The sequence below is a fragment of the Anguilla rostrata genome, chromosome 2, assembly GCF_018555375.3.
Source record: "Anguilla rostrata isolate EN2019 chromosome 2, ASM1855537v3, whole genome shotgun sequence".
Classification (NCBI taxonomy): domain Eukaryota; kingdom Metazoa; phylum Chordata; class Actinopteri; order Anguilliformes; family Anguillidae; genus Anguilla; species Anguilla rostrata.
In genome coordinates this window covers 14,435,712-14,462,300 of record NC_057934.1, presented here as the reverse complement: position 1 = coordinate 14,462,300, position 26,589 = coordinate 14,435,712, and the positions used below count along the sequence as shown (strand labels likewise).

Here is a 26,589-nt window from a genome sequence, read left to right as displayed (position 1 = left end):
TTCCTGGCCCTATTGCAACCACTCATAATATGTTGAATGTAACTATCTCAGTGTTACTGTATATTTACATGGTTTAACATTATCATTGCAGCAGTGTAGTACAATGGACAAGCTACAGGCTACTATTCCAGAGAGGTGGCTGCTGCTGTACCCCTGTTCAAGACCATCATATTAAATTTGATGAGTTTACATCTGCTGTATAAATGGAGAGTAGTATGTTAAAACAGATAACATCTGGATGTTATTCTGAATAACGTGTCTGCTAAGCAAATAAATAACTGAAATTATGTTGTTAAATTACATATAATGTTATATTGCTGATTGTTTTGCCTTGCGAGTGTAACTTTTGTTTGTCTGATATAAATATAATACAGATTTTTGGAGGGATGGTCAATGTAAAAATGTGCATTTCTCTTTATGTTAAGGGTGTGCTTGTTGTGTTTTTACTGCACAGATCTTCCATACATTTTTGCAGGGTTTTCAAAAGGAAAAAAATAAAGTAGCATTCCACCTACAGCCTATGCACAATGATACTGGATACACAATGTCATACACTATATGTACATAATTTACAAACACCCCTGACCCCTTTAACTTTAAGTTTGTTATTTTGGCATGTTTGTTAAGTTTATTTTTTTACACACTTAAAATGCAGTCGAAAAAAACACAGGACAGAGAATATCATTATCTCTCCAGAAATGTATCTGGCAAGGAAACTTTTGTGAACTGAAATACTATGCAGAGAGGACGCACAGAAACTCATCAACTAATTCAGAGTACAATGCAGGGCTTCAGATGCATTTAATGAATACGAAGACCAAAATGCCAAGCAGATTTAATCATCAATATGTTTTCCTGCCAGCATTTCTACGCTCAACTCCTGAAACATCACACCGGCATTTCGCTTGCTAGTTACCTCCTTATACTATTGTTTTCGATAACTCCAGAGTAGACGATGCCAAGCACAAAAGGTAAAACTGTTTTAAAGAATTGTTTAATCTAAGGGAAATGTCACAGTTGGCGAAAGATAATTTGCTTGTTTAATTAAAATTTATATTAAAGTATTTTAAGAACAAAAGTTACTGAAGCAATGTATTATTTTTTCGGCTACTTGTACGACTACATACACGCTCCCCCCTCTAGTAAATGAATGGTTCGACTGTGTGCGGATACTGTTACAATGTGTACAGCGAAGGAACTGGCGTAATGTTTATAGAGTAGGTCAGTCTAGTGTTGCTGTAACGTGAAGTAGGGTGTATGCAAGTGCTTTCTGCAGAGCTAGTCTTTTGTTGCAGCAGATGAAGATGACTTAGTTTGCTTTCCAGCTATATAGTTAACTCCAACAGGTTCTACAGTTGGCGAGTTCAACATTGATCCCTTAGAGATTAGACTATTTCATCTCATTGAGAAATCTGACAGTATGCTGCCCGATTCTTGTAAGTATACAGTTTGCTGAAGTTAACTAATGTTGGTTAACTTAAATGACTAACAGCCGGCTCTTTGTTATTACGTTACACTAACTAGCTACACAGCTAGCAGTAGTAGCTAACAAGCTGAGTCAGGTCTGCTGTATTTTTGGCATGTTGCTAGATAGCGTCTAAGTTTTGTGTGTAACGCTAGCTAGCTAGCTATCTGGCTAGCTACTATTAAAGGAACAACTAGACTAGGTAACTATGTAGATGCATTGTTTTAGCTAGCCAGACAAGTCTGGCACATACAATATAGTTTACGGTATGACAGTTCAGCATCAACACCTTGAAGTGGAACAATGACATGTTTACCTTTGGTCCTGGAAATGTCATGCTTACCACGAGAACCTCTCTTCATTGTTTGCAGTTGGCTAATTGGTACTAGTGAAGTAAACGATGGACATGGGTAGGATGGCCTACAAATTGAATGACATTTTGGCAACATAAACGCGTCGAAATCCGGAGCTGCATCTGACTTAAGACAGCCAACTAAGTTAACTAGATCGTACTTGGGGAACTCTGAGTCAACATGTGATTTGTTATTTTGATTGTGTAGTGAACTAGCTAACTTTATCCAGCCAGTTATGACAATATCGAAGTCTCAAGGACGTTGAAACACAAATGTTTTCGTTGGTGTGGTTGTTTCTCGGTAATTGAGTTGTTGACTTCCTTCCTAGATTACAATGCTGCACTCAAGAACAATGCTCGTTAAAATGGAGCGAAAAGTATGGCTGAACTGCCATGTTCCAGGTTACTGCAGTATAGCGCGTGGTCACAGCTGTTGCATAAATCAGACTCCAAGTATGAAGTAGTGAAGAGTTGCTTGAGAGATCATTCGCTTTGTAGCGGGGCTGTGCAGGGCAGACGGGACAAAAGCTTTGCTGTGTGCAAGCTCCTGCCATGGGCCCCGCTCTGCTCTGTGAACAAGGCAATTCAGGCTGAAAACCTGACTCTGCTGCTTCATAGTTTTATGGTGCTACGCTGCAGACACGCACGCAATTGTATAGAATAAGCCATCACTGCATTAGAGTATTTTACAAGAGCCCTGTTTGTTTATTTCCTTGTAAAAGGTGTAGCTAGGTTTCTGTAGGGCTTGTATGTCAACTCAGTGTGGATTTATGTCTTGATATATATGTAGCCTATTTTGAATGGAGATGCCGTAATCTTGCCTCTCCCAGAAGCACATTCCTGTTTTGCCTACTTCTGTGTTATCCACAAAACTGGCAGGTTGTAGTGCAGGTTGATTTAGATTTGTTCAGACTCATATCCTTCATTAAACATGTAATTATCAATGGTTTGCCTCTATTGTCTCTCTTTGTTGCCTCTGAAACACAAAAATGTCATAGTCTTTGCCAAATTAAATACTCATTGCAGGATTGTCTCATGAGATTGTTTGTGTTTTTTGCGCTAAAAGCATTTATTTGTCTTTTCCCAGACCATGCATGTTCACCTTTTCCAGATGTCTGAGAAAGGCCCAGTGCTAATTCAGGGTTGTCAGATGGGGAATTTCCCTAAAAATGAAAGAAAAGAAAAAAACTGCAGGAGTAAATATGTGTGGGAGTCAATGATAGATGAGGGATTTTAAAAGAGGAAGTCGTATGGGATTCACTTGTGTGGGGGATTAGAGGAATATATTTGGGGATAAAAATCACAGGCATCTGGCAAAATATTGTAAGTATCTGCTCTCGGTGGAATTCAAATTCCCCCCACAAGAAGCTTGTGTTACGATGGCTGCTGACCTTGTTTGTGCTGAAACAAGAAGGCAAATGAGCTCATTGCACAAAGTGAAATGCACACGACACGATGCAAATGTTTTGAATGAAATGTCTTATGCTTTAGTCTTGCTGAGAGGATGTGACGGCCATCGTGGGTGGATCATCCTGTGGTCGCCAGTTGCGCCGGGGCAGATTTCCCTGCGGGCTCCCGGCTTATGTGTCTGTGGTCACATTTTCCTCCATTTTTTTGAACTACCTTTTCAGCTGAGAGCTCGAGGCAAAGCAGGGCCGGCTTCCAAGTTCCCAGCATTCAGAGCCTGCTTGTCGTCTGAAATTGTTTCCTATCGAGGGGTTGAGCCAGCGAAAGCTTTAACAGTGGGGTAGACGTGAAAGCAGCTGTTCGTAGAAATTATTGCGTGTTTCTCAGTTGTTTTATGAGAGCCATGTTGCTTAATGTTTTGTTGTCTATGGACCAGAAAACCCCAAAAAAACTTTCAAGCAACTTTGTTATCAGGCAATTCTCTGTAGCCTTCGTGTAATATTCTGTTTCGCTTGTGCAACCCTAATCTGCTTGCTAAACTCGTTTCCTTTTTGCTGAGTTTAGAGATATATATTTTTGAGAGGATGTTTGTGTTGGTAAGTTGGGCATACTGGGGCAAAGAGCTCTTCAGAAGAGAGAAATGAAAGTCCAGAGAGAACTGGTTTTGCACCGAGTAGGCCTGTCTGAAATGGCATGGAACTGGCATGGCAGCAGTGTGAACTCTTTGATTGTTATCTCACCGTGACAGACTGAAAGGCCCAGGCCATCTGCGTTTTCAATGAGGTCTGTTGTCCCTCTCATCCTGTCTAATGTTTTGCCCTGTCTTGAGGAGCCTTATAAAGTAAGGAAGGGGGTGTTTGTTTAGGCTTACTTCCTTCTTTAGCTGCTGTGTTCTCAATGTGTGTCGCTTAAATCATTTGATTCCATTTTCTACAAATAGGGCCTGTAGCTAGTTTCTTCTCAGCTAAATAGGATACACGATTATTGTCTGTTAAATGTATATCACTCACTTATGTGTAAGGTAGTGGTGTTGATGGTGTTTCACTTAGAAATAACATGCTTTTGACAGCAAAGGGAAGTTCATGCTTTTTCCCTCTTGGTTTCTAAAAATATTGCATTCCTTGATAGCCAGTGTTATCTTCTACACCACCCCTACTGTCTGATTACAGGCTTGGTGCAATATCTGTGTCACTTGGTAAAAATCCCCTTATGCAATTGGGAGTATATTGAACTGAAATATATTATCAAGATGTCGCAGCACTTTGCAAAATATATGGGAAATATGTTTATTGTTATATTTTCAAAAAAGTCCCACAAAAGGTTCCTATTCTACCTTGGTAGGAATTGGCCTTTGTCCAACTAAAAGGAGCTTTCTGAAATTGTGTAGACTACCTAAATGTGGCATCTGGAAAAACAGAGTACAGTACACAATTGAAGCTATTGTAATTAAATGGATGATTCTGAAGTTTGGTTCATGACAAAAACATGCGTGTGTAATTGCAATGTGCGGATGGGCTGAAGCTGATTTTAACCCGGTTCTTGGGCCTAGGGGATCATAATGCTAACAGCTTATTCCATGCCCCACGCCCTCTTGTCAGGGAAATCTGCTGTTTATTGCAGTAGGTTCACTGTCAGCTGGTGTATTATGGTGTTGCGTTTTTCCTCATTGTTTAGAGTGAAAGTCATAAATCAAACATGGCTGTACATATTGTGTAATACTTGTGTACACATCACATCTCTATTTATTACTCACTGTGTTGTGGTCTCTGTGAGTGTAATTGGAACACTCGTGAAACACGATGTGCAAAAAATGATCCCCAGTAACAGACAGTTGAAAGAAGTTCGGTTTTAAAACACTGTCTACAAGGAGGCGATGCATTCTTTGCCGCCAGCAGAGCACTGCCCCTCTTCCTTGAGAGGGTGGAAACATGGCGGGGGAAATTTTTACGAGCCCATCAAACGAGAACGACTGTGAAGAGGTGAAAGATTTGCTGTTGCGTTCACAGCAAGTCTCCCGGGAAGATTTAGGCTAATGAATTATCTCTGCCAGCGTTTTTATGAGTGAGCGGATTCAGATTGTGACAGGTTTTACAGTGTGCGGGCCTGTTGTTGTTGTTGTGGGGCGGGCGGCGTTATTACGAACCAGGTGTTTTCGGGTTCGGGCGAAGGCAGGTGCAGTCTTTGAGGGAGGATTGAGGCCACGCTAAGGATGTGTGAAACTGACACCGAATGAACAGGCCTAGACTTCTTTGTATCAGGTATTCAGAGCTCTGGTGTGGGGTAGGGGTGGGGGGGCGGGGGGGTTGGGGTTTAAATGCAGCACTCTACATTGTGAAGGACCTTTCATGCCATTGCTTCGCCGGGTAACTACTTGACCATGCACAGTCCGGCGCAAGTTTAGACTTTAACTATTTACTGAAAATAGCGCGGGCTACAAGAATAAAGCACACAAACCACGAGGCACTATAATTCTAATAAAGGGACTGAGTGGACAGCATTGATATGTAAATTTTTGTATTACCCTGACAAGTAGGCCTGTGGTTTTTTTTAGAGGCCTGTATCTACAGACCTCTACAGACCTCTTCTTCTTTTCTGAGCGCAGGTATACAAGGACTGCCTGAAGTAATTAAGCAGAGTTGTTTTTTAAAAAAAGCAGGCCCCGTTTGGCTCCTGCATGGTTAAGACACACAGATTTGCAGGGCCTTTGTGTTTATGGTAAATGGCTCTATTGGGTCCCGGTTTGTGTGGGCAGCTGTGGGCTTGTGAAACCGTGGTTGTGCCCCCCGCCACCTACAGCTCAGGCCTTCAGCTCCTTACCGCTTTGCAAGGCTACAAAACTTGTTAGCCATGCTTGTCATTGCCTGTATACCCACACATTTCATTTTAACTACGCCCTCTTGCTCGCTCGCTCACCCTGTGTCCTAATTGTTTGTATTGAATTCTGGTTGAAAGTGAAAAAGCAGGGCAAAGAACTCTGAATTCTGGACAAAAGGGTGAGAGTTGATCACTTTGTGTGTGTGTGTGAGTGCATGAATATTACATGCACACACACACACACACACAATGCACAATAATACGTAGGCTATACAGTTTATATATTTGCTTATATGCTTTTTTGTGTCTCCTTATTACCATTTAGCATTTTTTTTAAACTGGCATCTGTAATGTCCACAAAGTTTATTGACTTATGCAAAGCCCGTGACACTGAATCTCCTCTGTTATTTGGTTTGGTTTGGCTTTAAACATTTGAGGGCCTGGAGCCAATGGAAGAGGCGTATGGTTTGCTAATTGATTGACTGCATTCTCAAGGGCACCGTAACCCTTGCCACAAAGCAGCTAGCTTTCCCAGAATGCCTCAGTGAGCCGGAGGCCTGCGGACCAGCGGGCTGTGCGTTCCGGAAGATTTATCGTCGCCCGTGAGTGACACCCATCGGGAAAGCGCCGGCGGACCGCTGGAGGCTGTTCTGTAATTACCCTCCCCCCCCCTGTGCGGCGGACGGGTCCGTGCTGCCTGGGTGTGTACTGCTGGTTGGGGAAAAAAAAAAAAAGAGACCCTGTACTTGGTTTGTGGAAGAGTAATACAAACTGAAAGAATTACACTGTGTGGATTGAACCCAAGGAAAAATAAACTAGAAAAGGCACGAAATTGCTTCCTGGTTTCGCTCTGTTTTAATAGCCCGGGTGAGTCACACGCTTTTTAAGTAGCCGATTCTGTCCGATAATCGCGCCGTAAATTGTGGGTGGCTCCGCGATGGCGCGTGAGACTTGGGTGGGACCGCGGGTGAGGGTCAGAGAACGGGACACGAGCTGTGGCCCCTCCTGGCACAGAGGACTGCACGGGGACTCCAGCAGCCCCGATGGGAGGGGGGGGGGCGACGCCCGCCTCACCTCATCCACCACCCTGGAAACGACCCTGGATGATGATTACAGAGGTCACGCCTCATTGCATTTTCCTTTCTTTCCGTCATGAAAACTTTGTTTGGAATTGGAAACCGTTCTTCTGCTTATTTTCCATGGCTTCCATTCCATCCTCCGGTGCTCGTCAGTACCACAGAATGACTACGCATACCACCTGCCCAAGTCATCGCAAGTCTTCCTCCGTTCCCGATTTCACTCAAGTTCAAAGAGCTGTTCCTTTCCCCTCTCTCCTCTGACGCACGTCCTGCGCTGCTGCCATTGAAAGTGAAACCGCTTTGCAGGGTCGGTCTGCACTCTGGACTCCGTCACATCCTCCCTGTCCTCCAACTGTCATTTTTTTCGTTGTACACTTTCAGTTCAGACAATCCTCCCTTCAGCGAGCAACGATTTGACCTGCACAAAGCCAGAGAGGGATCGTTTGTCCACAGAAAAAGGAAAGAAAGTCGCAGCGAAATCTGCGATGGCTCCAGCAAGGCCAGTGAGTCGGTATGTGAGGCGTTTAATGAGAACCTTTGTGCGGCCGCAGATTTGTTTGCATCCTTTCCTTTCAGTCCGGAGGTCGGGTTTCGGCCCCGCGGCGCGGCGGGTCTCGGGCGCCTGAACGAAGGGGCAGCGATCTGCAGGCCGTTGAGTAGAGGCGGAGGCCCTGCGCGGTCTGCAGTTCTGACCCGGCTTGGCGCACGCGCTCTCCGGCGTAGAGGAGGGGAAGGGACCGGGTAAGAATTCCCTTTCCGCTTCACTGAGCTCCGCTCGGCGAGCTCGGGTGAGGACCCGCGGGTGCGGCCGCCCCGGGTGCGGAGTTTTACGCGTCCGAGCGGCCCCGGGGCGCATACCTCCACGCGTCTCCCTCCGCGGGAACGGGGTCACGAGAGACCGGGCGACGGCGAGAATTTACGCATCCCAGCGAGCCCTGGATCGAGCAAGACGGATTACCGCGATGGTCGGGCCGAGAGTCACAGGGCTCTGAGGTAGTGCGTCCGTGCGGATTAGGACCCCGGCAGTGGCCGCGGAGCAGACGCCGCAGGTGAGGGGAGAGGCCGCTGCTGAGGCCGGGTGATTAGCCAGCCTGTCTGATGCGTGGAGAGGCCAGGGACGCGTCCCGACGGGGTCTGGAGCACCAGGCCGGGCCTCGTGCACCACCGAGACATCTCAAAATGGGTCGCGGTAGCAGTGGACAAATGAGACGGTGTTTGTCGAGGAGCAGTGAGATGTCTGCACTTGATCTTCCGTAGGCATATAAGGTCACGGTCCGCCCTCTTCTGTACCCCACAGTGGGGATTAGTCCAAAAAATGTGATTATTTGACTATGAGAACACAAATAAATCATATAGATTAGGATTCTTAAGTAATTAGATGGGTGTAAACAAATCAGAGATTTATAAGCTGTGTTTACATCATGTGGAGTGCAGTTCTGTTTGTCATTACATAAAAATTTCTACTGAAAGACCGAATAGTAAATTGTGAATTGTTTGAATGAAGCAGGATTTATGTTGTGATATTCATATCCATGTTATTAAGCATAAAACCCCCTGCTGATAGTAATTTAATGATTTATTTTCTGCATCCGAAGTAGGAGTAAACCTATATTTCTTTCTGGGAATAATTTGTGTCAGTTATTAAATATATGCACCATTGTCTCCTACAGCAGTGTCTTGATTAGTACCGCATACCTCTCTAACAGATGTTTGCTTGGCATCATATTCTCTGTTAACCCACTGTACTGAGGCATGGGGGGGGGGCTGTCATAAGGATTAGCTATATAGTGAATTGCATGTGGACCATAGCAAGTGTAGCCACCAAGTTCGATCACTCATGGAACTCATGCAGACAAAATGACGCTCATTTTGTCCCTGTTCCTGCTGGCTTGCAGTGGAGCCAGAGTGAAGGAATCAAAAGACAGTCATCAGTTTCATCCGGCCCAGTGTGCCCCCTCTGGGTTTTTCATACAGTTTGGTTGTTTTGGTTTATTTTTACAACCCAAATTCGTTGGAAGTCGCGATGAGACCGTGGGAGAAAAGTGTAGGCTGAGAAGTCTCACCAAAAGGAGGGGAGGCCATTGCCACTGCTGACCAACCACGGCCCGAGGGCAAGTTCCTCAGAAAAGGTGCAGCTTTTATCTTTGTGCCGCGCCCCGTGTCGTCACGGCGACAGCCGCTCTTGGGCAGATAAAGAAGCTGTCAGTCTCCGGAAGGTTTCTCGAGCGGGTTCACTGCGGGGAAACGGAGCTGGGGGTTTTTTTGCGCCCAGTGAGAAAGCAAAACAACGCGCGCGGAATCCAGTTCGCCCGCATTTTTCCTGCTGCACTTACGGCGCGAAGCGCGAGGCGGGACGGGCGCAGGACTCGACGGAGCCGCAGCCGCGCTGGAGCGCGTCCGGGTATGCTTCGCCCGTCCTTTCTGCGGCCCGCGTCGCTACGCGCGACGGCGAGATTTTCCTTTCATGCTCCGTGTTGCCCTTGAAGATACATCCTTTAAAAACATTGCACTGAATCACCGGAGTTGACCTGAAATGCCGGCGCTTCCCTACCCTTTATAATTTGCTGGCATAGCAGTCCACCTCTAGATACTGTGTGTGCATAAATGCTTAGCAGCGGGAGCTGATACTTTGGACCTACCAAAGAGGAAATGGGCTTAAATTTGCTTGCTGCTGCAACTCTAAATATAATGATGATTAATTATATGTATTTGGTGCCAGTAAAGAATCTTGAATGGCAGAAACCTTGCAGCAGAATGCTCACCGCACATCAGGGAGAGCCAGGTTGAGAATGTGGCCCGCATACGGGGAACACCCTGTGGGCAAAACGATAAGTGTGATAAGCGTAGCTGGGAGTCCCTCTGCAACTTGGCAGCTCTGTGGGGGAAATAAAACCCAGTGAAAGCGTTTGGTTGGGCATACCATTTAAAAATCAACATGGATAGGAGAACTCACTTAGTGTATGCTTAGTTTCTTGGCTTGATTTTGAAATCAACTACCAATTAAAAACTACCATTTGACCATTTGACCTACCATTGATCATTGTCAACTACCATTTCAAAGTCTTGAAGAATAACATTATAATTTGCCTGAACGCAGACATGGCTGCAATTTTAACTAAAGCCTACAAAGTAAGACTAAGTTCTGAATTTAAAAGGCTTTTGGAGTGATGTTTTGTCCCCATCGGTGCTGTTTCCATTCAAAGTTATTGGGGACAGCTTTGAGCTTTCAGGATCACAGCAGTGCGCATGGACTGGAAAAGGGCATCGCTGAACACCCGGTTTCCCCTGAATGCTCCTCTGAAGTCCCCTACTGAAGACACCTTAAACCTGAGCCTACCACACCACCTCAGACAAGCCACGCCAACCGGGGCCTGCTCTTCCCTCCGAGGGTTAAAAAGCTGTGGTCGCGGCGGGGTGGAATCCTCAGATAATTTGTGAGCGTTTGTGTTGACGGTGCCACTGGAGGCGGTCCAGGGCCCGGCGTGACGGACGGCTCGGTCTCCTGGCACCAGCGGGGTGCTGATCAAAGTTTAACTGTTCGCAAGTATGCGGCAACCCGACCCATGCCGTTTGCGGGGAAACCAGATACCGGGGCGAAATCCGAGAGGGTCCTGTTCATTTCACTGAAGTGATTTCACAGTGGGTGAGACGCTCCTGAAATGCATGCCCTGCGGAGCTATTGAGAATCGTGTAGCCTAATACGATGCCACAAAGCGATGAGTAGAACCTCATTAGCATTCTCTGCGGTGGCCTGGATTAAAAAGTTGACATAGTTTCATAAATGAATAATATCTATCTATTAGAGTTGAGTGTCTGGTCAAATTCATCGAGAGTGCAAACTTGAAACTGTTTAATGGTATCATTTTAAAGCAGGCTTAATATAGGATTTGTAATAACCTCTCATTCCTCCCAAAATATTCTGTTTTTTTATTACTCCATGGCTGTTTTTATAGGCTGCATTTCTAAAATCTAAACTGTAGTCATGTTAGATTTAAAGAGGTTCTTCTAACCCTTTGAAGTGCATCTTTTTTGGATAGATCGTGGCATTCGTACACATCAAAAGTCCACAATCAGCTCTAGTAATCAGTTCTGTTAGCATCCTGAAGGGTAAAAATGTTCTACTCAGTACCACAGTGCTCCTGATGTCCCATAACTGGAGATGGGATTATCAGTGTCCTCATTGCCCCAATACATCCAGTGGCCCTGTCACTTGTGGAGTGCCTTCTCAAATATAGATGCTGCCTGGTTGCCCCCCACCCCCGGAGATAGATAGCCGTGTCTTGCTGCCTTTGATTCCATTAGTCATCTCCAGGCAGTGAAGCAACCTCAGTAACCGCGAACAAAAACTAGCCTCTGGAGCCCTGCCTCGTGTTGTTTACTTAGAGTGATAAATGTAAGTAATGGAAATCATATGCTGCTGGGAGTCAGCTGTGACAGGACGGAGATGAAACGCCAGCGAGCCGCGCGGCTCCGAGCGGCCCGACCCCGTCCCGTGACGATGGCCGCCGGGGGCTCGTGATCCGGCCGTGATGTCACCTCATTGTTTCCCACGGTATTTCATCATCGGCACAACGGCCCCTTGTCTCGCAGGCACCCGAAGAACCAGGGCTAGGACAGCTCTCCTCTTCCTCCTCCTCCTCCTCCTCCTCCTCCTCCCCCTCTCCCTCCTTCCCTCCCTCCCTGACCGAACTCTCTCCTTCTCCTGATCTCCTATTACTCCTTCCCTCCCTTTAGTCTCTTCTTCTCCTTCTGCCCTCGGCCTGGCTACTTCTTTATCTCTCTGCAGAACTCTTATCTCCTCTCTTTTCTTACCCATCCGGTGTTTAGAAAGCCGTCGCCTTACCCGATCGCGGCTTTAATTAAAAGCGTCGATTTAAAAACGGCGAGCTTTACATCTGTCTCTAATAAGACAGTTTACAGCGTATGGACCGGCGCTAATGGAAGTCTGCTGTTTGGATAACCGCAAGGTCACAGCTATTCCAAGCTCGCCTCCGAGGATTCTGTTACACCACTTTGAGTTCCCTCCGTGTCGTGTGCTGAAAGTCGAATATCCCAAGCAAACATGCCCGCTCTTAGATATCCGATAGGCCTCTCTGGGTGAGAGAAATGTACGCTAGATTTAAAATGCTGCATTACAGGGTCCCTGCTGTAGGCACGGAATGGCACCGAATTGTGTAAGTTTGCTTATTTCCTTTTTTTTTAGTGGACAAGCCAGGGCTGTTCCCTATTAGTAGTTTCTCACACCATTAAGCATTTACAGAATTTAGTTCTTTGAAAAGTGAAAATGCTTTGACATGAAGTTAATGGCTTAGGTTGGTGGGTGGCAGTCTAGAATAATGGTTAGGTAACAGGGTTTATAACACTGAGGTTTGTAGGGCTGAATTCCAAGTTGGGCTATTGCTGTTCCACACCCCACATTAAAAAGGCACAGTCCACTTCATGGTGGAAGACAGTCAGTCCACTTTAAGAGGGCTTTGATAGCCAAGTTCAGCTGCATTACAATGCTCAAGCCACAGGAGAAACCAATCTGCCAGTCCCTACACTGTGTCTTGGCTGGCCTTTGCATACAAACCTGAAATAGTGAATGGGTCCAGTGTTTGAGCCCACCTGGCTGACAGACCACACCAGTAAAACCCAGTCCCCCCCTGTCACCCCGGGAGATGGCGCCGCCCCTCGGCCGCATCAAGGCCCTTGGTTACCGTGTCCACGCAACCCAGTTTGTGACGCGGGAAAATAGAGGCCCTGGACCTGCTTGTGATTGGTGCGTCTCTTTGTGTTTGTCCAGGGATCAGAGGAGGCCCGTGAGACGTTTGAGGAGGGCGCGAAAGCGTTCTGCCAATGGGAATCCGGACGCGCGTCCAGCCTGCTCACGCCGCGACACCAGCAAAGATGCCTTCCATTGGCCTTTGCCTGCACTGGAGTGGACTGGGGCAAAGACATGTGTTACCATGGTGATCATTCATACTAAAACACTGGAAAAGAAGAAGGGAGTCGATGATGTAACTTCCATAGAGTCAGACTTGGAGCTGGTAAGATGTGTTTGAAGAGTTCCAGTAACCAGTTGCATAATACCAATGTGTATGTTATGTATATGTTACTTCAGAAAGTAAGTTGTGAGTGCAAGGTATAAGTCAGAATTTCTGAAATATCAGGAAAAAAGGCATTGGCTACATTTTGGGAAGATCAAAGTGTGTAGGTCGGTGGTTCCCAGGGCTCTCCCAACCCTGTTCCTGGAGATCTACCGTCCTGTAGGTTTTGTCTTCGCTCCAGCCGTAACAAAGCACACCTCATTCAACAGTTAGATATTTAATAGACAATTAGTAGAATCGGGTGTGCCAAATTATGGTTGAAATGAACACCTACGAGGACGTAGATCTCCAGGAACAGGTTTGGGCGCCACTGGTGCTGGTTTTCATTTGTTGCGACCTCAAGATAATAATGTGCATATAAATTACATTCTTCATTGAGTGAAAAGATTGTAATTAGTGACAGGCAAATCATGCACTTCGATCAAAAAGCATTTTCTTTCATAATGACAAGGTCTAGAATAGCTTGCAAGGTCATATCGTTAAGGTAGAGTTCATGTTCAGGTTTGATGCTTTGCTGGATACTCTCTAGAGACATGATGAAAACGATGAGCCTTGGTAGGCTAAATGTATATTCTTAACATTATTATTACTATGTTCTAATTTTCTAAATGCGTAAATATGAATATTCAGGAAGGAGGCTGAGAGCATGCTCAAAAATATCTTTTCAGTCGACCCACACACGATTGACGTGACTTTCTATGAAAAGAATCGATGCAGAGAACCTGAAAATATCAAAGGGAAGGATGTTAAACTTTGCGCTGGTTATTATGCATTATGAGCTCAATGGAAGGATGTTATTACTTTTTTTACCATGGCTACCATCTCAACAGAACCAATTGTTGTGATAAGGGTGTGTCAGATGTGTTTGCTCAGCCCTTGGTTTCCATTCCCACGTGAAGCCGAGGTTTAGCAGTGCAGGGTGAGTCTCGCCTCCTTTGCCATTCAAAGGCTTATTGCGGCGACGCGGAGCGAGGTCTCCCGGTAACGAACGGCGGACTTCGCCCCGCAAACGATGCCGTCCCGCGAGGACCCCACGGGGCTCAAACGCGGTCCGAAATCAGAGTCCACCACCGGCACGCCTCTCTGTTTTTAGCGCTTAATCATTTTTTTTTTTTGTGGTTTACGACATCTCGCTGACAGCCCCGTTGCCAGTAATGAAGGAGCGTTGCACTTCCTGTTTTTGCTCTGTGAATCATTTCTGCTAGTGCCCTTCACAGGACGCAGTCTGGCGTGAGAGGCACGAGGGTAGCAGAGAGTCCCCAATTTGGGGTGTCTGGCGCGGCGCCCTTCTCACCCCCTCTCGCCCCCCTCTCTCTCATTCACAGCGAGGGCGGCCGACCATGATGAGCCAGGGGACGGCCCTCTTCTCCTGCGGAGTTATGGGTAAGTCCCCTCTCCCCCCCAACACATACACATATCGCTCGCTCCACTCCCTGCTCCCTTGTTTTTGTCTTGAGTGAAGCTCTGGGGTATGAACTGTAATTAACCGAGTTAATTACTATAATTAAGCGCTCTTGTCAGTCGCTTTGATTGTGCTGAATGTCAGGTGTGGCTTACGCTGGTGGTGTGACAGTCGTTGTCACATAGCTGAAAGGTGATTGAGATTAGCAAAGATTCTTTTCTGCCACCCTCCTCCATGTGGTCTCCAGTCAGAGAGAAGACCACACATCACCGTCACAAAATTCTGGTAGTCAGACTCATCCAGCGTTTCCTGTGCAGACTCGTGCAAAGTTGGTTGAACGTGGAGACCTGTGTGAAGTTTATCTACCGCTGCTCTCAAATGAACTCTGCCATTTGTTCGTTGTATTCGCACGACTGAACTAGTTTTTGAGGTTTTGAGGTTTTTCAAATGCATCTGCTGTTGCACACAAACCCTTTTGTCAGGTCCTGCCTTGGCCTACTTTTTTTTTCCCCCTAAGCCTAAAGACCGGCAAAATTAACTTTTTCAGAAAATCTTCAGCTGTTCACAGAAAAACAGAGTGAAGAAAGTACTGATGAAAAAGAGGAAAGTCTTTTGAAAGGGCTGGATGGTAATGAAGATGCACATACAGGGTCCACAGGGAATCAGTAGTACCAAGGCTAGGGAGAGGTCCTTGGTAGCTTTATTGGCTGGTTGCACCAGTTTCCCAGCGGTGGTTGTCGTTCTTGTTGCGTATGTAGAAGGCCTTGCCGGGACTTCGCCTCAGATTTCAGAAAGTCTTTCTCCGCACGGGTGCGCGTGGGGGCGGGGCCTCGCCGTCGCAGCGTGCCGCCTGCCGCGCGCTCTCGCGGGGGTCCTGGCCCGTAATTGGAGCCAGGCTCACCTCCGGGAACGCGCAAGCGTGGTTCAGTTCTCCCGGACAAGGCTCCATTCAGGGAGGCGAACTCCGCTCCTCCCCGGAGGGGGGGGCTCAGCGCTGCACAGACGGTGGGGTTGCCAGATTCGGGCCGGGGCCCGGGGAACCCGTCTGGCGCTCCGCGCGGCGCTCACGGGACGCCGCTCGCCTCTTAGCCGGCCCGGGCTTCGGCCGCTCGAAGCGGAAGGAGAAAACGGTGTCAAAACAAACAGCGCGGAGACAATTTCAGGTCTTCAGCCAGAGGGAATTTGAACGGGGTCGGATCTTTCCAGAAGCTCGGGAATCCTGGACGGGCCCGTGACGTTTGTGCTGCTGAACCAGACGCTGAATTGTTTGAGTAAATAATCAGTTGTGCTGGGTGAAGTGCAGTAACTCTGCTTAACCCACGCACGTTGCTACGGGCAGGCGTGTCTGGTATGCAAAAAAAAGTTGTTTGAAGCGCAGTCTGAAGACCGTAGCGTCGTTAGCTGAGCCACGCTTCTCGTGCTGTTAGCCTGCCGCTGAGCTTTTAGCCTGCGCTGCCGCTGGTGTTTTAGCCTGCGCTGCCGCTGGTGTTTTAGCCTGCGCTGCCGCTGAGGTTTTAGCCTGCGCTGTCGCTGGTGTTTTAGCCTGCGCTGCCGCTGATGTTTTAGCCCGCGCTGCCGCTGGTGTTTTAGCCTGCGCTGCCGCTGAGGTTTTAGCCTGCGCTGTCGCTGGTGTTTTAGCCTGCGCTGCCGCTGAGGTTTTAGCCTGCGCTGCTGCTGAGGTTTTAGCCTGCGCTGCCGCTGGTGTTTTAGCCTGCGCTGCCGCTGGTGTTTTAGCCTGCGCTGCCGCTGAGGTTTTAGCCTGCGCTGCCGCTGGTGTTTTAGCCTGCGCTGCCGCTGGTGTTTTAGCCTGCGCTGCCGCTGAGGTTTTAGCCTGCGCTGCCGCTGAGGTTTTAGCCTGCGCTGCCGCTGGTGTTTTAGCCTGCGCTGCCGCTGAGGTTTTAGCCTGCGCTGCCGCTGGTGTTTTAGCCTGCGCTGCCGGTGGTGTTTTAGCCTGCGCGGCGGGGGCTGTCCGGTCATGGCCGCCTGCCACTGACCAGGAGCTGCTATTTCTGGCTCCTTTTGTCCGTCTGGCCTCAGCTCCACTCTGCATTGTTATGAAGGAAAAGTGCCAGGCCCTCACAGCTCCGCCCCCTTTCCTCTCTCTCACTTGTTTTTCTTGGCTGTTATTTAAAAAAAGAGCTGAAGTGGATTCACTTCTATATAATTGCAGAGGTGTACGGGCTAACAGGAAACAGCAATCTAAATTTGCAGTGAACTGGGATTAAGGTTAATTTGTTTATGCACGTGGGTGAAAATGAATTGCGTCTGTTGGGGTTGGAAGGTCTGTGTGTAACAGGGCCTGGTTTGTGTGTGTTTGTGTGTGTGTGTGTGTGTGTGTGTGTGTGTGTGTGCGTGCACGCTCACGCAGGGGCAGATCGATGGCGGGACCTGGGGAGGAGCTGTGCCATCCAGCGGGCACCGGTTGGCACCAGCCTGGAGAGCCTGTGGGACGGGGTGGCAGAGGCATGCCCAGGGGGCGGGGGCTGGGCCAGGGAGACGACGGGCACTCCCGGCGCCGTCTCCATCACCAGCCTGATTCGGGACCTGAGCTTGAGCGAGGTCAAGGCCGGCCCCTCGGCCTCCACGGCCCCACCCAGCAAGCGGCAGTGCCGCTCCCTCTCCTGCTCGGACGACCCGGGGGGCTGCCGGTCGTCGTGGCGACCGCAGAGCTCGCGCGTGTGGATGTCGGTGGAGAAGCGCCGCTGTCACAGCGGGGGCAGCGTGCAGCGCGGCGGGGGCGGATCCGGGGGCGGGGCCGGCGGCGCGGGGGCGTTCCCCGCCATGCAGCGCAGCTCCAGCTTCAGCCTGCCGGCCCGCTCCAACGCCCTCCCCCTGGGCTTCGAGCTGCCCTGCTTCACCTTCACCAGCCTCCAGCCCTCCCCGCCCCGCCCCCTCTACCTCTCCCACGAACAGATCTGCCTCCCCGAGGAGTGGGGCCCGTCCGGGGCCAGCTCGCCGGACTCCACCCCCGAGCTGGGCCGCCGCGCGGGCCCCGGGGGCCTGGCCCGGAGCCGCTCGCAGCCCTGCGTCCTCAACGACAAGAAGATCGGGATGAAGCGCAGGCGGCCCGACGACTCCCAGCAGGCCCGGCCCTCCCTGGACCTGGCCAAGATGACCCAGGTCAGCCGCTGCCACTGCTCCTGCCCGATAGCCGAAATGCTGTAGGACCCCATCGCTTCTGCCCGATAGCCGAAATGCTGTAGGACCCCATCGCTTCTGCCCGATGGCCGAAATGCTGTAGGACCCCATCGCTTCTGCCCGATAGCCGAAATGCTGTAGGACCCCATCGCTTCTGCCCGATAGCCGAAATGCTGTAGGACCCCATCGCTTCTGCCCGATAGCCGAAATGCTGTAGGACCCCATCGCTTCTGCCCGATAGCCGAAATGCTGTAGGACCCCATCGCTTCTGCCCGATAGCCGAAATGCTGTAGGACCCCATCGCTTCTGCCCGATAGCCGAAATGCTGTAGGACCCCATCGCTTCTGCCCGATAACCGAAATGCTGTAGGACCCCACATAAACCCCGAAGGCGTATGGAAGAACGTTCGCACTTTGCACGTTATCGAGGATAACGCAATAAAGCCGTAAAACTTACTGCCGCTGTGGCAGGCAGCCCTGAGACCTACCTAAACTGATTAGCTTAGCACGTCGCTAGGAGTCTTTGGCATTAGCCGCAGACCCTCAGTCATTACTCAGGAGCCTGCATCTTCTTTTAACATTGTAATTTATATATGAGTGTATGAGAATTTGTACAGGGGCCAGTCAGTTTCTGGATTTTGTGCAAGTTCTACTCCTGATTATTTAATTACCTCAGTTATATCTTGATCTAACTTTTGTATGAGCACTAGCTACAAGTACAACCGCTAACTGCAAGTGTGTCCTAAAGACTTTCCAGTACTCAAGTAGAGGAGTGAACCAATATAGTTTAGAGCTGTCGGAAAACTAAAACTACAGTAACTGGTTAGAATAGAAACCAATGCACCGACCAGCTCTCCAGGACCTGAGTTGTGCACCCCTGATTTATACCTCAAGCATACTATTTTATACTGCAGAAAACTTTAAGTATATTTGAAGCTTATATGAAATATGCTTAGTATGAGTAACTGTGTGAGTTTAAAGTAAACAGAATTAGAGAGAAAGAGGCAAACTTCCTAACTGGCAAGAGCTGTGGAAATGCACTGCTTGGCGAAATGATTTTATTTATAGCTCCCCATGTAAACCATCAGAATTTAGGGACCATTCTACAGTTTTCCTAAACATTTAGATATTTTCCAGATAACACGGAATAATAACTTGACAGATCGAGTCCGACCCACAGCCAATTTTAAACGCTCTCTCTCGACCCTTCCCGCTTTACTCCTTCCCCACTTTAAAGAGAGCGCGGTCTGCAGGAGCTAATGCAGCAGCGACCGAGGAGCCTGGGCTCAATTCGAACCAGCCCTGTTGGGACGTACTCCGCTATCTTGCAGTCACAGACACCTCATCGTTTTTGGATATGAGGACATATAAACCTTCCATGTCGAGGCAGCGGTGTCTGGCCTGTGCTCTTGGCGAGCTGCTTTACCGAGAAGCTCCTCGAATTTAGACCCGCACGAAGCTAGCTTCTCGCGCTAGCTACATGTAGCAGTGCTTGCATGTCTGTGGCGGAGACTTAGACTTAGTTAGCGGCTGTAGCATGTGAAGCACAGCGTAAGAACTGGTATTGCACGTAGAATGTAAGAAAGTAATAAATAACGGTTGGTTTTTATAAGAACTGTACTTTCACTGGCAGAATAATATTTATGTGGTTTTTTAAAAAACCCTACTTGCCGTTGGTGCAGAAGAAAGAGATGGTGCATATAAACCACAGACTGGCGGGGGTGGGGGCGACGGGGCTTTTCGGATCAGATGAGCCTCTCCCCCCGAGGGTCTGGCCCGGGCCCCCTCTCAGAGCCCCTTCTCCGGCTCTCCCTAAACCCCAGAGAATTCCTCCAGGGGCGTTGCTCAGCAGGCTGGCGTCGGCCTGCGCCCCCAGCTCATCACTCCTGATTAAGATCCGCGGGCTCGCGGGGTCAGATCACAAGAATCCGTCCCCCCCCCACCCCACCTTCTCCCCAGTCCCCGGCCCCTCAGCCTCCTGTTAATTGACTTTCAGAAAGTCCACAGGCGCAGATTCGTCCAATAGTAATCAAATAGAGAAGCGCTTTCGGCCTGTTAGCGTGCAGAGTTACCCCGGACCCTGGCAGCGCTCCTGCCGTCAGGAATGTTACTCTGCACCTCGGACTCCCGGTCGTCTCTGTGGGAGCTTTCAGAAACAGGAAGCGGGCGCTTTTCGTTCCCCTGCCTGGGGTCGGGTTGTGAGTGGCACGCGCGGGTTTTCGGTTCTGCAGAGAGACCTGCGGCGGTGCGTTCGGAGGCGCTGGGAAACGCGCCGTCGGCGCACGTGGCCGGGTGGGCCCGGGTTGAGACCGAGAAACCACGCGCACGCACACGCACACACGCATACCACGCGCAGTCATGCGTGAAGCCCGCCGCGGGGGTGGCCGTCATGTGCTGCGGACGAACCCGAGGCCGTTCGTCAGGAAGGCCGGCATGCGTGCTACGCGCTCCCTCCAGGGGAATTTCAGCCACCGTGGAACCTGTTCAGGGCTTAAGAAAGTCGGTTCCAGTCGGTAGAAAACCCTGTGTCATCAGAGGGAAGAACGCGGAGTCAGTTATCTTGCAGCATAGGGGATCTTTGTGGGGGAGCTGTGGGCAGGGTCCCAGGGCCAGGGGCGGGCGGGGAGGGAGAGTGGGGAACCCGTGACGGGAGAGAAGCCACCAGTGAGGGGGGTCTCTCGATTTTAAAGCGGAGCGTCCGAGTCACGGCGGGTTTCGAGCGTTAAATGTGAGATTATCAGCAAGACCGATGACGTTGAGGACAGCCTCGCTCAGCCGTCCCTCTGAGTTGTGGACTCGGCTGGACATTCGCAGCGAATTGGCAGCTGTGTGGCCCGCTCCACATTTCTTCTCTCTCTTTTTCTAAGAAACTGCATTCTTCCAAAGTGCTCAAGCCCGCTTGATGATCTTGAGCAGGCACTGTGAGTAATCTCACGGGCACGTATTAGGAAGCAGCGCGGTTAGATCAGATTACTCATTTTCCCTCTGCAGCTGGCTGTGGCTTCGGCCGGTGGCTGCAGTGTTCTCGTTTCTCCCAAGACGCGAAAGACGCTCCACCTGCGCTGACTGGGGCAGAGGTCTCTGTGCTGCAACCTGTGCGTTCGGGAGCCTTCTGGGCACGCTCCCCTTAGGCCAGAATGACAGGCATGTTCTCTGCAGCCTTTATCAGCAGTTTTTAAAGCATACAGACTGGAGACACACACGCACACGCACGCACGCACACACACACACACTCACACACGCACGCACGCACCCTCTCGCACACAGTACATACAAGCTGGACTGCGTGTGCACACATGGCTTCTAGTGAAATGCACACGTGCGCAAACACTCAGATATATGACACACTGTAAACACGTGCAAACATGCATACGGCTCACACAAAAAAACCCATGCAAACTTGGGCACACACAGAGCTAATCTTAAAACACGTACACACGCACACATGCATGCACACACACACAAGCTCAGAGGCGCGCACACACTCCTCACGCACCTGCAGAGGCACACACGCACGCACGCACACACACACACTCCTCACACCCCTGCAGAGGCACACACGCACGCACGCACACTCCTCACACACCTGCAAAGGCACGCACGCACACACTCCTCACACACCTTCAGAGGCACGCACGTACGCGCGCACACACACTCCTCACACACACGCGGAGGCATGCACACACACACACCTGCGGAAGCACGCACACACGCTCATAAACAGACACGCCTCGGGCTACCCGAAGGGAAACGGCGGGAAGCGTGCAACTGCTGAGCGACATCAGCGACAGAGCGCTGCGACCAGCCAATAACTCGCACCCCTGAGTGATTGGCGGTCTCGCCAGCCATACCGTACTCCGGGACTGCCGGAGGGGGTGTTCCGCAGCGAACTGACCACCGCCCACAGTTAACGAACCCCAGTCCGAGAGGCCCCGTGCTTGACCGCGCTAGAATGCGAATACCGCAGCCAGGAAGAGCCTTCCGCAGCGCTCGCCCCTAAACGCGCCGCGCGGACGCGTCTCCGTATCTAACGATCGTTCGCCGGCGAAAACGAACGCCCTTTCTCCCATGCCGGGTGCCAGATCTGCGCATAATCAGCAGAGCCCGCCACACATCATTTAAGGCGGGAGGGTTTTTGTGAAAACATTCCAAGGGCAGGCAAAATATTTTCACTGAGGGCCTTATCACGTTCCAGCCTAAGATGGCTCGTTATTTCCTGCCTTTTGTCTGCTGCTTGCAATTTTTTTTCTTTTTCTTTTTTTTCACTTTTCATTCCTTTTAAGATAATGGCTACACCTGCACACGGGCTGGCAGGAATGGTGAGTCACAGGTTTCCACCGTGAAAGCGTAGTTCGGAGTACTTTGGGCGCATGAAGTGTGCTTTTGTGTTTGTTTTTTCCCTGGTACTGGGTGTGTTAGCATCGGTCTTTATTCTTTCCCACTGACCTTAAAAAAGCACTGAGTGTACCGTGGTGACAGCAGCACGGACCCACTCGGCCTGTCCTGGACTGTGTGCGTGTGGAACGGCGAACGCGTCGGACAGACTGCAGGCGCGTGCTCGTCTGCGTCCGCGCGGCTGTTTGCCGGAAACTTCTCAAGCGGCAGCTGAGCACGAACCTTGAGTTTGTCGGCAGCCATTTCACGAACGTCATTTGAATTTGATGAGGTCGCTTGTGACAGCCAAACGGAGAACTGTCCTCTGAAGTGGACAATGAAGCCTTTTGTGCGTCGCTCTAGATGAAAGCGCGGGCTAAAGCGTCAGGTTCTGCGCGTGTGTACTGGCGAGGGGTGGAGGGGCCGCAGAGCCGGGCAGCGGGGGGCAGTGGGTGAGGTCGGTGTGCGTAGCGTCTGGCCTGTGCCCGCCAGCGAATGTGGCGCGGTGGCGAGGGCAGCGAGGGGTAGACCGGGCGGCGCGGGGCACTCGCCCAGGCCACCGGACGCCAGCCTCTTACGCCTTCGGGATTCCTGGAATACCGCCGCTCCCGCCAACACGGCCGCTCCCTCCGCCTCTGACGCTCTGCGAACGCCGTCGGGCGGGCTGCGGGAGGAAGAGCTTCAGCGGGATCCTTCCTTCTCTGCGGTCCGACCCGCCGACCCGCCTCTGCCGAGCCGGACAGCGCTGAGCGCGTGTGAGGGCGTGGTGTCAGGAAAGGGTGGGCGTGTCCAAACCTTGTAGGGTCCGCTGAGATGATGAGGATGATGATGAGGATGAGTTTTAAGGAACTTGGCTGGTAGATCGCTGGCCCTGCCACTTCCCTTGAGCTAATTATACCTCCTCGCTGGCTAGCGCTAAAAGTTGTAAAAGATGGACAGCTTCCTTGATCTCCACACTCGGGATGGCGGGAAGTTTGCGCATAGCGGGGTTAGGGATCTGCCGAGGATGCGTTGCGATATATATATCAAGCGGAGCGGGACTCAACCCTGCGCCACCCTGGGTAATATCAAGGGGACGGAACAGAATCTCCCATCCTCTCCTTCACTCGCTCTATTTTTCAGCTTTCCAAGCAGCAGAGCAGCCGGCTTTAAAGGCTGTTATGCATCATTTGTCTGATTACCCTTGAATGAGTGCCCTTGTACTACTGCTCAAACTCAACTAATTTCAAGCTAACACAATTAATAGCACAACTTAATGAGGAACTGAGATATTTTTTCTTCCCAAATGAGGTACTGGGGTTTTAGGTCATTAATATAGACTCTACCAGCATGCTAAATAGAGCTGCAGCTAGCGTGAGTGAGGGGGAGAGTGTGAATAGAAGGAGAGTTAATGTTGGTGATGCAGTGTGCTTCCCTTCGCTGCCTGGTTGCAACAAACTCACAATTACACCCAGAGAGGGGAGCAGGGGTGCGCAGACAAGAAGTCAGGCAAACAAGATGAAAAGCCTGGTAATCTACCGGGAATTAGGAGCAGAATTCCCCCCCTAATCCTGTTGCGTTTGGGCTGCAGAGCTGTAATCCCAGGGACATTTTACAGGGGAGATCTGACAGACGGCGGGAAACTGAAGGCCTCTTGTGCAAGGGCTTGAGAGAGCCAACGTCCTCCTGTCTGGACAGAGTTTAAGGCCACGTACGCGCACTGCACATACAGAGTACTGCACGCGTGATCACGCACGCACTCGTACGCCGTCTCTCTCTCTGGGGGTATGTCAGTGGCCGACTTTACGGCCATGTTGACCGCAGTTCGTTGCCCGCGCGTGGCTTTCACTCCCGAAGTGAGTGTGCCTCACACGCAAATAAAATGGCTGCTTCTGGGTCAGCACCACAGCACTGAGGGATGTGTGTGTGTGTGCACGTGTACATGTGCGTGTGTGTGCGTACATGTGTCTGTGTGCGTGTGTCTGTGTGTGCACGTGTACATGTGCGTGTACATGAGTCTGTGTGCGTGTGTCTGCACACATGTGCGTCTGTGTGCGTGTGTCTGTGTGCGCACGTGTACATGTGCGTGTGTGTGCGTACATGCGTCTGTGTGTGTGTGTGTGTGTGTGCATGCAGGCTCAGTGCTGGCCCATTCATCATGCCCCTGGTTTATGAATGGCCTTGTCACCCTTCCACAAGGGAGAGAGTGTGCAGAGTTTGGTCAGGAGAGGAGGAGCGCGGGGGAGAGAGCGAGGTGGGGGGGCGAGCGGGAGGTGCAGGAGAGCGGGCTGGGGGACGGGTGCCTAGGAAAACGGTGGGGGATCCTGTGATCTCCCTCTTCACTCAGGCCGTCCCATTGCGGGAGGGGTGGGGTGGGGTGGGGGGGCAGGCAGGCGATCACATGCTCAAAGCTCCGCCCCAGGGAGGATCGTCCCGGGCTACGCCCCCTCAGCCCGCCCCCCGGAGGGCCGACGCCGGGCGCCCCGCACACACACGCGTCCTCCGGGGCCGCGCTCTGAACGAGACCCTCCGTCAGACGCCGCCAGCGATCACATGACCGCGGCGCACGCGTTCGCGGATCGGGCAAGGCTGCGTAAACCGAGCCCTACGTCCGCGTGGCGCGCAAACTAAAACGGGGGAGGTTTGTGGGGGGGTGGGTTTGCGGGATCGGGATCCACGTGCTGGAAAAAGCCCGTCGATTTTACAACGCAAATACGCCCGTTGCCATGGAGAAGCAAGCACAGCAAACACGTGGCGTGCGTTGGAAGCCGGGAGGTGGTTTTGGTTAAAAGGCGCTCGGGGTAGCTCTGTGAGGGAGGGAACCGCGGCGGTAACGTCTGGCAGGAATGCGAGCGTGTTCGAATTCGCCTTTTAAGGGTTACTGACAAGGGCGTGTCCGGCTCAGCCGTTTCCCTGGTGGTCATTTTGTAATGCTTGTGCAAGGGATGCTTCTGCCTGCATGTGCCTAATATTTAGAGGACAGGGTACAGAGAGCCACTGTAGGTGCTCTTTACGTTCACTGAGAATGTTCAGGCAAAATGTTGCTCCATGTTTTTGTCTTGCTGAAGTTGTATGATTGAGGAAGTGAATCCCAAACAGCCGTTTCACCGATCCCTCTGTTTTTTTTTCTTCTTTTTTTCTCTTTAGAAACTCCGGAATTTCCACAGCCTCAGCTGTCCCGGAATCACTGGGGGGGACTCCTGCCAATCAAGCCATACCCCTGCCTCTTTCAGTAGCACCGGCCAATGCCTGAGCGGCTTCGCTTCGGCGTGCGACCCGGAGCCGCCGCGGCGGTGCAGCGGAGCGGGCGGGGTCGGCGGGGAGGACCCGCCCAGCGAGGAGCTGGACAGCGACTCGGCGGCCAGCGGGGACTCGGCCCCGGGGAACGCAGAGGAGACAGAGACTCACTGGGGAGGGACGCACAGGAACGGGAAGGACGTCTACCAGCTGGGGGGCGAACTGGACATTGAGCAGATCGAGAGGAACTGAGCGGGGGCGGGGGAAAAAACGAGGAAGAGAGACGAGCGCAGGGGAGGACGGCGGAAGCGCGGAGGAGGCGCCAGCGCGCGAAAGGAGGACCAAGCATGTGGAATTGTGGGAAAGCGGACGCGGGAGTCGGAGGAGCGGCTCGGGGGGGGGGTGGTGCAGGCGGGGCGGGCGGACGCGTGTGGTCTTCCGTCCCGGGACACGCGTGAACGCGGGGGGGGGGGGGTCAGGGGGCGGGTCACTCACTCTGGAGCTCTCTCTCTCTCACAACCTCTCTCCCTCTCTCGGCCTGAATACCTTGGCGCTTCTGGAACGGAGAGGGGAGCCCGGGGGCTTGTGCAAATTCCCCCCCGAGGCTCTTTGTGGCGTCTCCTCCGTGTGCGCGTGGGTATATGAAGACCTGGGAGAAAGGCTGCTGAGAACAGAGCTCAGAGATGTGCCCCCCCCTCCCCCCCCCACATCCAGCCCCGCCCCTTCTCCCGTACAGACGTCTGCGCTCACACAAACTCTGCTAAATAAATAAAAAAAGCGTTTCACAAAAATAACAGGGAAGTTGGTCTGTTGAATTGTATTTCCCTCTCTCTCGCTCTGAAACAGATTTATGCTAATAGCGTTAATTTCTTTCTTTATTTCTTTTTTTTTTTTAACTATAAAGCGATGTAAAACATAAAAAAAATCTATATGAATAAACACTGAATTTTAAATGTGCTGTGTCTGTAATTTAAATGTTGTGCGGATTATGTTTGGTCATTAAGGGTGTTACTGATGGATTTGACAGAGTGAGCTTTATTGAAGGATTGTTCTCGAAGTCAGAGAAGCACTTAAACTCCCCCATCTTCAGCCACGTGTTTGCTGAAGCAGAGGAAACGAGAATTGTATTTTCAACAGTTGTTGGGGGGAAAAAAAAGGCACTTTAAACTGCTGACAGTATGACATTGGTTTACATTCCATGTGATGCTTTTAAAAGTCAAGACTGATGATGAGAGAGTGAAGTTTCATTAACCC

The 26,589-nt window shown here is 50.7% G+C and overlaps 1 protein-coding gene across 4 annotated transcripts; it reads left to right on the top strand.

Moving 5' to 3' along the window:
- Positions 1 to 862: 862 nt before the first annotated feature.
- Positions 863 to 26,288, top strand: fam53b (family with sequence similarity 53 member B). Of its 4 annotated transcripts, none has more exons than XM_064320706.1 (5): positions 863 to 971; positions 12,903 to 13,146; positions 14,532 to 14,589; positions 16,977 to 17,728; positions 25,246 to 26,288. In XM_064320706.1, exons 2-5 carry the CDS (start codon positions 13,066 to 13,068, stop codon positions 25,585 to 25,587), a joined length of 1,233 nt encoding a protein of 410 aa, XP_064176776.1. In that variant the 5' UTR covers positions 863 to 971; positions 12,903 to 13,065; the 3' UTR covers positions 25,588 to 26,288. The 4 variants fall into 4 exon arrangements, with proteins under 4 accessions (XP_064176776.1, XP_064176775.1, XP_064176774.1 ...); XM_064320705.1 differs by lacking the exon at positions 863 to 971 and adding an exon at positions 1,167 to 1,436; XM_064320704.1 differs by lacking the exon at positions 863 to 971 and adding an exon at positions 7,489 to 7,628.
- The last annotated feature ends 301 nt before the right edge of the window (positions 26,289 to 26,589 follow it).